The following is a 12,832-nucleotide window of genomic DNA, read 5'->3' as shown; positions in this document are numbered from 1 at the left end:
ATCGAGAGAAGAGGTTTGTTTTTAAACAATAATAAAATTCGTCCTTATTATTATATTACCTTAGATAACTAAAATAAATTGAAGAAATGTTTTTTCATTTTCACTTCAGTAAATTATAACACAAAGGTACATACATATAGCCAGTATAGCCACGTCCCAATGAACCCTGCCTATTTTCGCGAAGGGTTTTGCGAGGGTTCGAATAAAATATTGTCGGCAACATTCTACCGATTCTGTTGGAGGCCGAAGCAATAATATTATGACATATTGCCTCTTGTATGAATTGCGACCTCTTTGAACACGGCCTGCTCGAAAAAGTTATTTTTGCTATAATATTTATGAATGTTTGTTATATTTTAGCTAAGTAGGATCCACCTACATATAGGGGGTATTATTTCTACATATTTTTTTTTATATAATCGAAATGGCAAACAAACTGACAGCCCTCCTAATAGAAAGCGGCAAACCGTCGTATCGTATATATATACTTACATGAACAGCACTACGGCCGTAACTTTATCGATGTACCACCCGTGATACCACTCCTGCGTTGCCATTCCAGAGAAGTAAGATGTCATGCTTCTTATGGTATAATTTCACTGCCAAATTTAACCTAGTAGATTTTAGTTTGACTACATATAGTAGGTGTTGCGGGTAAATGATACGATGTTGTTGGTCGAGACGATGTATATTACAGATGATAGTAGACTGACAATATGTACATAGAAATAATGATCTTATATACTAAATAACAATAGGAAAATGTAAGGTGGGGTGACACAGTTTAGACACAGCAGTGCTTAGTACACAATATTGAATTTGTCTTACTAGACATTATTAAATGCAATTATTATTTTGATGTATCTAGGTAACTGTGTCCCATAGTAGGTATATACATAGAACATACAATAAACCTGAATAAAGCCATTGCAGTGCCTTTATGTACGTAATAGTTTATTTTTGATTATCTACATGTTAAATTAAGTTTAATTATATATACATTTTATCTTTGTTTTTGTTTACATTGTAACTGAAAATCACTGAATAGATATAATTATTTCTTTCTATAGAGCTTACATGTCCCAATTTTCCCCGTACGTTTAAAAAATATAATACGTAGCTTAGCTAGCTGGTTACATAAGTAAAATATTGATGGTGTAAAATTTTGTTAAACAAGTATGTCTGCATCTATCTATATACGCATTTTTTTATGAACTCTCCGAATCAGTTTAGGATCTAAACCTCACTTTCGTTGGCAAATTGCCAAGTTTTTCGTTTATGTCTTTATTTTAAGTACGTCACGTAGGTACAGTAGTGGTAGTACCTATGTACCTATGTTTTTACACAAATAAGCGATAGCAAGAAATAATGATTAAGTAAGTAAATAATTCGATTCCTTGGTAACTTTATAATACTTGTCATTGGATAAATGGCTTATTTTTAATAACTGATACTTTTTGATGATATATTAACATTTATATATTTAGAAATTTTAAACAATAATAATAAACCCGGATAATTCACACAATGCCATCTAGTCCCAAGCTAAGCACAGCTTACTAGACGATTGATATAAATACTTAATTTTTTTTTTCAAAATACATACATAATATGCATAGAATAGACACAGATCGATACAAACAATCATACTCATGAATACAAATGTTTGCACCGTGCGAGGAATCGAACCCACTTCCATCGTACATAAAGCTTATTAAATAATAGAATACTAAAATTACTATGTATTTACCTACATGTTTGAAATATCACTACTGATCACAGCAACAATAATTTAGTAATTATTTGATAACAAATAATACTTATAAAAGCGTTCACAATATGAACAAGGCCTTTCTCGTTGGCGGGAAGGCACGAGCGCCATATTGCCATCGCCATGACAGTCAGCGGCGGAAGTGACGCGCACGTGAGGCTACTTCCGGGTACATGTTCCGTTTCACGCAATTCAATGTCACAATATTTTGTCCATTGAAACTTCTCCGTAACTTATATAGGCTTTCGGCTTTTATCTGTAAATGAAAAGCCAATTTAACGATTTCATCTATTTAAGTAAAATAGGCTCAAAATATGCATACTTATGTGGTTAAGTTATTATAATAATCCTGGACATTTTACACAGCGCTATATAGGTCTATGCTAAACATAATTTGTGTTATGGGTGATACACATCAGTTTTTTAATATTATAACAAATACTCAAATATTTTTTTTATAATTATAATGTACATATATTTACTACGTACCTACTTGCATAGGTTACGTATCTATAGTTATATAGCAATATACCGTATAACATTAGTTATAGTGCGGATAAAATGTTGTATTAAAGTGATAATATTTTATGAAGAATATTTTTAACAGTTGTTACTCTACTACTACTATTATACCTACCTATAAATACGGTCAGAAATGTATTATAGTATGATTAGATTTAGTTTTAATATAATAATTATATACCATAAAATACTCTAATTTCCACTGAACAACAAAAGTAATCCAGTAATATATATATTTTTCATAATATAAAATAAAGTCGCCGCCGCTGTCTGTTCGCTTGTACCTTTTAATTTACGCAACGGAATTTAATTTCGTTTTCAGCAATAGATAGATTTAAGAGAAACGTTTATATGTATAATACATGCGTGTTATATATATAGTACAGAACAAGCCGAGAAATTCAAAGATTTGTAAAGCAACCGTGCGAAGCCGGGACGGGTCGCTAGTTATATTACGCACACCTAAGTATAATTATCTTTGTTCATCAGGTTTGGTTTTCCAATCGGCGAGCGAAGTGGCGCCGTGAAGAGAAGCTTCGGAGTCAGCGGAGGGACGCCCCAGCGGCATCACCCCCCGCACCACCCGCACCCCGCCTTCCCCTAAATGGGGGGTTCAACTCCATGTACAGTCCCATACCGCAACCTATTGCCACCATGGGCGATTCCTATAGGTAAGTAGTCGTTGTACGTAGTTTTTTTTTAAATATAAAAAAAAACTTATTTTCTATATTAATCACCTTTGTCTCAGATCAATTGTCATGCGAATATAATGGTTCATTTTATAAGATTTATTTAATTAAATGCAATGTTATATTAATATGTAATAATTAATTTACATTACTTTGTTTTCGTATTTTTATTGCAACTACAATAAATACCTAGTTTAAGTTGTATGTGAGTAACAGTGGTTCTATTTTCATAAAAACCTGTAAAAATAACAAATACCGGAGAAAAAATAATACACTGCTATAGCTACTGCCATACACATAACGTAGCGCCATCTATCATCGAGCAGCGACACTAATTAAATTGCGCGCGAAATCGACCGGCAAAGGTCGCGCCTTCTTACGTTTCCCGCCATTGCACCGAGACGTTCCGAAGTTGTGAACCGAAGGTCGCTCGACTTTCCACTCGAATTGATTTTTAATAGTGAACTACGCTTTAGCTTTTGTCGTCGAACAAATTAACTTAGTCGAACGAGAAGTTTCTCCTTTAGTTTGCATCGTTGAATAAATTTACACTTGTTAGTTTTTCTATGATCACGACACCTGATTTATCTCAGGTCGTTTTTTTTTTGTAAAATTACAAACAAATAGTTATAAATTATTTTCCGTACCAAATATACACTGAGATTTTACTTTTTCAAAATAAGAATAAGCATATATTAATGAACTCGATATATCAAGGAAAAATAGACATGGTTTTTATTTGTAACCAACGAAAATTATAATGTAATATAAATTTTTACATGTTTTTCGCGGTATGGCAAAATCATATTTCTATCACCATACTGAGGTAGATTTTATACCAAAGCGTACCGAGTCATATAAAGCTGGTCATATAAAATCGAGTACCGAGTACCGAGTCATATAAAATCATATAAAGCTGGGTGTCAAGCAGCCAGCTTTAAATGATTTCTTAGCAGTGAAATTACATATTGCGGAGCAAGACGTCATAGTCCTCCGGAATGTCAATTCGAGCGTTATATGATAACGTGATGTGATAACGTGATAACCGTGATGCTATTCATTTATATAGGTGACGGTTCTCACTTATCAGGACTATCAGTATGTTTGCGATTAAAAATAATTTTTTAAATCATTATTTATTGTATACTACGAAATATCAATACGAATTTACATTTTGTTCTTAAAGTACGAGCGTGGTTCTAATTCATTTTTCTATATTCACTGTGCGACGTATTGACAGTGCGCTTGGTTCCGACAGTTCGATGTCGGGCGGACTCACGTCGTCGTGCCTACAGCAGCGTGACGGGGGTTACCCGTATATGTTTGGCGACGTGCTCGGCAGCGGGGGATATTCCCGAGCGCCGGCGGCGCACCAACAACACGCTGCCTACTCACAACCTCAGGCCACGGGTGGCACCGGTGAGTGGATTCGATGCTTTGCATCTTACTAATATTATAAACGTGAACATGCACGTTTGTGAGTAAGGATGGATTGATGTTTATTACTCTTTCACGCAAAAACTACTGAACGGATTTTGCTGATACTCGACTGAAATATAGCTTATACATCAAAATAACACAAGTGCTATGAATTTCATGCAGGTGAAACCGCGGCCACAGCTTGTACAGTATATTTAGTTGTAGAATATAACGTATGCTATTCACGGAGAATGTAGTTATCTATAGACTTTTTTAGGATCAGACAATTTGCTTTAAGTTTATTCATTAGGCGTATGTTTTTTAAATATTAGTATAGATAAGTACGAAAAGGCATAAATAAGTACATCGATGTACTTTTACTGTAATTACACTGATTTAAGACAATGAAAATTGGAAATAAAAATAATATACCAAACCGCGTGGCCAGTATAGTAATAGTGGACTGAAACTTCCTTCCATCTATCTATCTCTCAGAAGATCTGCTGTGGGATGATAATGGGTAATTGCAATCACGATGCTAGTACAACGTAATAAATACCTAATGCCTACTGAATTAATTGATAAACTTAGTTATTTAAGTTACATTTTACAAGTAAAAACAAACACAACCCCAATAATTCATGCAATTATACAAGTTACACTTAGATAAATAATACTGAAACTACAATAGTATAAACATTGTTCATCATTAAACAAGCGCGCGCTCTCGAAAAATGGGAAAGAAATAAATTTGATTTATCAATGGAAAAGAAACGGGGAACCTTGAAATATATTTACCAACTTTGTAACAAAATGTAAAAAAACGCTGACACAAGAGCAAGGGGCGTCTGTATCGCAAGACCACGACACGGCGATGAAACAAAAAAAAAAATAAGGAAAAGAGAGAAAAATAGACGCTCACGGCCCGATTGGATTTGCCGTTGTCTGTTCCTTGCAAATAGCTTTTAAATTGATTTTGAATATTGAACCGTTTTCATTAACAAATACGTTGTGAAATTGCAGGGGACCTATTTAATTTTCTATCTCTTTTAAATGATTATTTACATCATGCATTGTACAGAAGTATATAAGTGTCACGATATGCGATCTAGTACCTATATGTACTTCGGTTGTATATAGTCGCTAAAGTTAGACTCGAGTGTCTTTTAAGTTCTCAGTGTCTCAGCTGTAACTATATGCTGAACTCACTGTACATTTTACTTATAAGTGTCTGTAATAGACAGATAAAAAAAGTATATCTTAATGCGATTTCATTTGAATCAGTTTTATAAAGATAGAAAGGACTTGTCAATAATATGGGCCTATTAATACATAAAATATACTGTTTCAATAGACATGTTAATTTACTTTATCATATTGGAATACCGTATATAAAATTTTAAAATGTGTTTTTAAAGCAACTTTAATGTTAAATACATATATTTAAAATGTTGGTTAACCATTGACAATGATTTTGTAACTTTAACATTACAAATAGGTACATTTCAATTTACATAAATTTGTAGATAAAAATTATCATGATAATTTTCTACTATAATTTTTACTAAACACATACATTATAACGATATAATCTTTACGAAGATGACTGTATTATAGAGACGTGTAGTTGACCTATAATAGTATAGAGGAACTATTACTATATGAATATTTCTATGCTAGCAGTAACATGTAATATTAGGTACTCTACTTACTACTTAGAATAAGGTTACTGATTGACATAGAATTTTTGATGTTGAGGGTTGATTTTCTTTGAGGGATGATAGTGGAATTGTACACGCGTCTGCGCTAACGGTACATGCTGGCGAGGCACCAATGAAGGATGACACAATGAGTATGAGGTCAGGTCAGTTAGCCCATCTTGGCAAATGGCAATTTACCACGATGGTTTCCAGGGGCGGTCAACCTGACATGGTCCATTGCTAGCAATGGGGTTACTAAACCAGATTACTAACAACCGTCTTCCCCCAAGACTTCGGATTATATTTCGGTTTTTTATCCAATACTTAAAAATGGTAGAGATGATATTTAATTTTCGCCATATTATTACGAATTAGGTCAATAAATTTCGCCAAATATTTAAAAATAGAACTTACAAAGAAGACTCATAAATATAATAAATTCATACAGAAAACGAACCAAGAGGCGTTGGTGTTGCCATTGTTTTAAAAAGCAGTAACTTTTCCATTTAATATTATATATCATGTGGCGGACATTTTTAGCCGTAGGTGGCGGAAAGCGGTATGAATTATTGTTGTTAGGGGCGTTTCGCGGCATTGTTCCACTGCCGAGTTTTCAGCGCCGACCGCGAACAAAAGAGTTTTTCACAATTCAAAATGCACGCTCGCGTTTCATTTACCCTTTTGCGCTCTTTCGACGGCTGCATTTCCAGCTTCGTGCGGTATTAAATAATGCGGATTTGTTCTACTTTTCGCTTTTTAGCATCATTCTTTTTAGGAGTCTATGGAATATCTACCTACTTTCCATTTAAATCTCTTTGCAATTAGGTAGGTATAACTGATTAAGGTTAATTAATTAAATATATTTTTTTAATAATGTGAACATCTATGTAACAAAACATTAAATATATTATAGTCGTCCAACCCAATAGCAAGTAGGTGGTGGCCTACATATATTAGTAGAACTACGGACATTTCTTTATCATGTAACGCCAGTGACGTCACTGATGTGATTCCGAAGCGACAGGATGTTACGCCTATACACATCCTGGATTTCACTGCATTATTTCACCTTTCAACCGAAAAAAGCGAGCTGCTTGGTGGCTGAAGTAGGCGAGATTGTTACTGTTACTAGATTATTATTAAATAGGTTACAAGTAGTTGCTTAATACAACTGACATGTACCAAAATACTAATTAAACATTATATTTAGGTGTCTCAACGAAATGAAATATATTTTCTAAAATTAAATTCTTAAAATATATCTAAGTATGTACCATATGTTGAAGGGGGAGATGTTTAGAGTAATATTTACTAGATTATATAGGATAATTTTGTCAGAGAAACATAGAACTACGAGTACTATAGAGACTATTACTACAATAATAATTTAAAGTATCTACTTCTATTTTAATATTTCATTATATTTTTTCACGTAGTGTTAACAAAACTTTATAAACAAACATATAATAACGTGTACCTCTTTGTTGGTTCAGCAACGTATAACACACTTTATTTATTATATATACTACATAAAATAATTAAAATAGTAGATAAATATACATGACTTATATAATACAAAAGGAGCGCTCCCTAAATTTCATCCAGATTACGCTTAGGTGGATAGAGTGGTAAGATAAGAAAAGTTATACTTTATTTATTACTACAAAAAATATTAAAATATGACAGCTCAACATAAAAGGAAGAACGATAAAGCAACAATTTGCACACACAACATAGTAAGCGTCATAAACAAGTGTGAGGGCATAGACACAATCCATTGAATAAACGAGTCTCGCAGGAGCGTCGCGTCGGTTAGAGCCGATAATAACGTGTAATGAATGTAAACGGTACCCCCTTCGCGCGACGCTGCGCTGCCGGAACGGAACCAGGGTTGCCATCCTTAAACCTGTACAACTGATGGGAACGGAATATTAGTAATATGTACTAGAACTCAAAATCATATGTCTAATCTCCTGGAAACCATTTACGCAAGCGGAAGCTACACTTAATTTTTTTAATCCATGTTCTTTAACATGGATTAAAAAAAATATCTGTAGCTTGTACTAGTTTTATTTCTTGTCTCATCGCAATTGGCTAATTGAACTAAACGGTTGGGATCTGATGTAAAAGAAACTACAATAATTTAATGTTCCTAATGTTCAATATGAATTAAGGATTATATATCTTTGACTTCTTGCTCATATGAAGAAATTATTTGGTTCTCCAAAGTCGTATTTTTTTTTAAATAATAATAAATTTAAAATATTTAATAATTAAATTGTGCCTGCAATGAAATACTAGATTTACATTTACTAATACATTTCCATACATCAAAATCTCCTACAAATCTGTACAACGATTACAATAAAAACCCTGAACAATTCACACAGAGCTATCTCGTTCCACTCTAAGCAGAGCATGTGTTATGGGTAAAAGACAACTAATATAAATAATTAATTAAAAATATAAACACTATTTTTTGTAAACATATCACATAGAAAACACATAGGCCGATAAATACTGTCATACTCATCTGCGACCATCAAATCAAATCAAATCAAAAATCGTTTATTCGTGTAGGACATTTTAGCCGTCTAGTTTATTGTATATTTATCCCTACTGACCAGTTCATCGGAAGTCAACCGTCAATTATGTCCTCGTAGGCTAGTAGGAACTACCGAAGATTAAAAACCTATTACCCATATGAGGAGTCTGTTACGGTTGGCATCCCTGAACGGAACTGTTATCTCGGCTCCGCACGCTGTGGGGGCGCGCTAACCGATCGGGGAAATAATCATTATAAAGGGGCAAGTTTGTTTGCCCCAAATGCAACATACAACTCTTCAACAAGAAGTGACAACAGCTTAGATTTTCTTTTCATTCATTTTTAACATGATAGTTTTATTCATAAGCCGGTTAGAGGATTGTTAGTAGGTAATGAGGATAGTAGCCCCATTGCTAGCAATATATTCTAATTCGAACTCAAATTCAAGAATCGTTTATTCATGTAGGACATATATATATCAATTTCAGGTCCATCTTCACGCGGTCCCCCTGGAAACCATCGCGGTTAATTTCTGGTAAATTCGCCACGATGGGTGAATTGACCTGACTTCATGCTCATCCTATCACACCGTTCCATTTAAAATAGGCATTCATTTTGTAGAGTTACGTCCTCCGACCTTACACATCGCATTGCATGACCCATTTGCGCTATTGCTTCTTTTTCCTTCATTCTACCTTTTTTGATAAGTGTTATGCACTGATATTTAGTGATCTGTAGCATTCCACAATAATCGGTCTATTTACATGCAATAGAAAAAAACCGCGATGTCCAGCATAACGCGACATATTTAATATCGAAAATGTATTTATAAATTTGATTAACATAACTCTATGTTTTATAATTATAACGTTGAAAACGCAGCCTCCCTAATTCCTCCAATTGTGTACATGTATATACACGTCTCGTCACGTCACAGAGCCGTTGATAGCTTTATGACGGGCGCAGCGGGACATAATCAGAGCCGGTGAACACCACGCCAGATAACGCGATTGTGTGTAATAAACGGAATGCAATCGGAATCCTATTAGACAGACGCCGATACTGATACATGATGTTAATAGGTTTCGTATTAGATACTGCGAGCATGCCGCTCTCCTACATTGCACATATCACACATTGTAATACTGATGAATTTGATTGTTAGCTTGAACGTGTTGAGATTAAATGATTTTTACAATTTATATTAGTAGGTACTTTAACTTCATTGAACACGGGTAGGCTGGTTAAATAGAAAAAAAAACAATTATTGTTGGATAGACGAATTAAAGAAGGCTATTATAAATCACGCTATGACCAATCGGAGCCGAGTATTAAAAAATGTTGCGTTTATGTTGATAAGTCGTCGTCGATAAACAATTATGTATTATTGCATGATACTATGAATTGTCCACATGGACAAATTTTATTACATCAAAAATACACATATAACTTACCCTTATTTTTTCCAAATATAATTAATACATATAATATACCTTCACCATTTTTATGCCAGACAGGCTTCTCAGAGATATGACGATGTTGTGGAATCTGTTATTTCGCAAGTTATTTAATATTAATTTACATTGTTATCAGAGTTTTACATCAGTAGAGAGTTAGTAGAAAATTTATCGTTATTAAGTTTTTTAGTATCGACCAGATTCGATCACACGACTTTGCCTTGACTCTTGTATATTCCGGAGTGGTAAATTATTAAGCTACAACTCTCTCTATATTGGAACAATTATATACATGTACAGATATACAAGTATAAAAGATCTGGTATTTGCTAACAGTGTATTTACTTTTGTTTCTTTGTGCCGTAGGTGTAATATCGGCGGGTGTGAGCGTACCAGTGCAAATACCTTCGCAAGGGCCAGACCTCGCGTCTAACTATTGGGGCCGGCTTCAGTGATCTCAGCTATTCGGGTTCCCGCATCGTCTACTCACGATGCCTGAGAACCCGACGGGCGTGCCCGAATCCCCATCTGCCGGTGAAATCGCGCACAACTACGCGGACTTGTCTATGAACGCTCTAAACATGACTGCTGGACATGACGCCAACGTTTTGGCGGGAGATTTGCAACAAGAACAAAACAATTCTGTATCATAAAACAATCAAGATATCAAATAGGTTTTTGGTTACCAGTGAGTTTTATTTTTTCAGTGGCTAAATGGTGCATATTATTATTTAATGTGAAAACGTTACTTGCATTGTAAATCATGGATACGATATTATTAAGATATGCAACTGATGATGTTCAAACCTAGTAGTAAGCAAGCGATCATAAGCAATGAACTGTGTCATAATTAATTAATGCTGCAATTGATTTTTGTACTTAAAATTAAATTATGTTACTTAATCTTTTAATTGATTAAAAATCTAAAAGATACATTTCATTGCTTGTGTTCAAAAAAATAGTAAGCTAGAAAGAAATGACGGCGCGGGTAATGTAAATATTGATTAGCGCCATCTATTGTTGAGTAGAAGAAGTTTCATACCGCGAGACTTAAGCAGAGGGATAGTCGGCGGGAAAATAAAATATTATAAATTGTTTGTGCCAACATTTGTAATAATTGAGTGTTATGGGCCCTTACGAGCACAACCCTTTATTTCTTTGATGTGTGCGTTAGGGTGCAAAATATTAATGGTACAGTGGAAAGAACGGCAACAGGCTTCGTTACAGCGATTTGTTTGACATCCAACCCCTCTAAAACAAATTGTCGAATGAACTAATCATGTTTGTATAATTGTATAATAAAACTACAATAATCGATGTTGTGAGTGACGTGTTGATTTGCCACTATTAAACACACAATGGACGTTAAAACGAATTAATTTATTATATTTATTAGTTATATTTGTAAGATCAATTTTGCTGTGATTAAAATGTAGTTTGTATAAGAGGTTACAATAATTTTACAACAATACGAAGCACATTAATAGGTAAAATGGTGTTTAAGGTACCCGTTACAATGAATGCTACGCGGAGTTAAGGGCTACTGTATTAATTTTGTATCAAAATGTTCTGGTGCCATAACGCACAATTAATCCTTTGCATTTTGATTCATTGAATGTAAAGTATAATATATTTTCATTAAACTTAAATGAATGCAATATGACGAGGCGTAGGTGATAGATAAATTAAGGTGTAATTAGTGTATTGTAAAATAAATTATTACTAGTTTATAAGTGCATATAGATGAACAAATTACCTACAGTGAAATTTATTAATAAATATTGCATTAACCATTGACTTACGTTTTATTACCATTGTAGTTTATGTAGTTCGTGAAAGATGAACTACGTGAACTAGTTCCTTACATCTTTCGCTCTTTATTTCCTTAGTTCGTTTTGATTATAATTAAAAAAAAACAGAAATATTTTTGTGAAAAATTACTTATACGCCTAGAGTTGACTAGCCTTTCTCTGACTGAGATCAGAACGAACAAGTTCACAAGCGAACTGAATCGTACGATCCCAGTAACGAACTATTATCATTTCAAATGACTAGTCATAATCGACGCTTGGGTATTATTTGTGAAGTGCCCATAAACAAGACAAACCCCAAGTCATGATCATTTAAAATGACGAATGCGTACACTCGACTGTGTCTAATATTACAACAATGTAGAAAATATTATTAATAACCTATTGGGTTCCATCCAGCAGATGTCGCGGGTGTATCACGAAATTCAACCTTATTGCCGTACAGTGTTGCGCCCCGAAAAACGTGTTGTCCAGGAAATTATGCTGTTAACTGTATTTGGGCGGTACATATTAATTTTGTGTTGGATTTACTGTTTTATATATACACACACAAACGCAAGTTACCCCTCTGTTTCAGGGGAGGACTCACAACAATGGGATGGGATTAACCGTGTTGCATTGTAGGCATTATAGTGATCCAACTAGCGATGGGGTGTGTATACAGGCTGTTTAAATTTGTTATAACTCTTTTTACTATGTTAAAAATAAGCTGGCATTCATTTCAAGAGGATTCAATAATGGTAAGTTATTAAATTAATATTATTTCTATATATTTTATTTATTATGCGACTTCTGTTATGTACACCAGGTGATGTATATCGAAATTATTTTGTTATTAATGTTCAAACAATAATATGACGTTTGTGTATTAGTATTAATCATACAGTAATTCCAGCTTTAAAACTAGACGCAGCATTT

The 12,832-nt window shown here is 33.9% G+C and overlaps 1 protein-coding gene across 2 annotated transcripts in view; it reads left to right on the top strand.

Moving 5' to 3' along the window:
• The window catches only part of LOC131853966 (paired box protein Pax-6), a 72,816-nt gene extending 61,217 nt beyond the window's left edge, over positions 1-11,599 (top strand). For both annotated transcript variants that reach the window (XM_059205066.1, XM_059205067.1), the window contains 3 exons: positions 2,783-2,964; positions 4,241-4,401; positions 10,470-11,599. In XM_059205066.1, the coding sequence (XP_059061049.1) occupies positions 2,783-2,964; positions 4,241-4,401; positions 10,470-10,558 (432 nt within the window). In that variant the 3' untranslated portion in view covers positions 10,559-11,599. The remainder of the gene's footprint in view (positions 1-2,782; positions 2,965-4,240; positions 4,402-10,469) is intronic.
• The last annotated feature ends 1,233 nt before the right edge of the window (positions 11,600-12,832 follow it).

This window comes from Achroia grisella, unplaced genomic scaffold (genome assembly GCF_030625045.1).
Source record: "Achroia grisella isolate CSIRO2021 unplaced genomic scaffold, CSIRO_AGI_Agris_v1 utg918, whole genome shotgun sequence".
Taxonomy (NCBI): domain Eukaryota; kingdom Metazoa; phylum Arthropoda; class Insecta; order Lepidoptera; family Pyralidae; genus Achroia; species Achroia grisella.
This window is presented reverse-complemented; position numbering and strand designations above follow the sequence as displayed.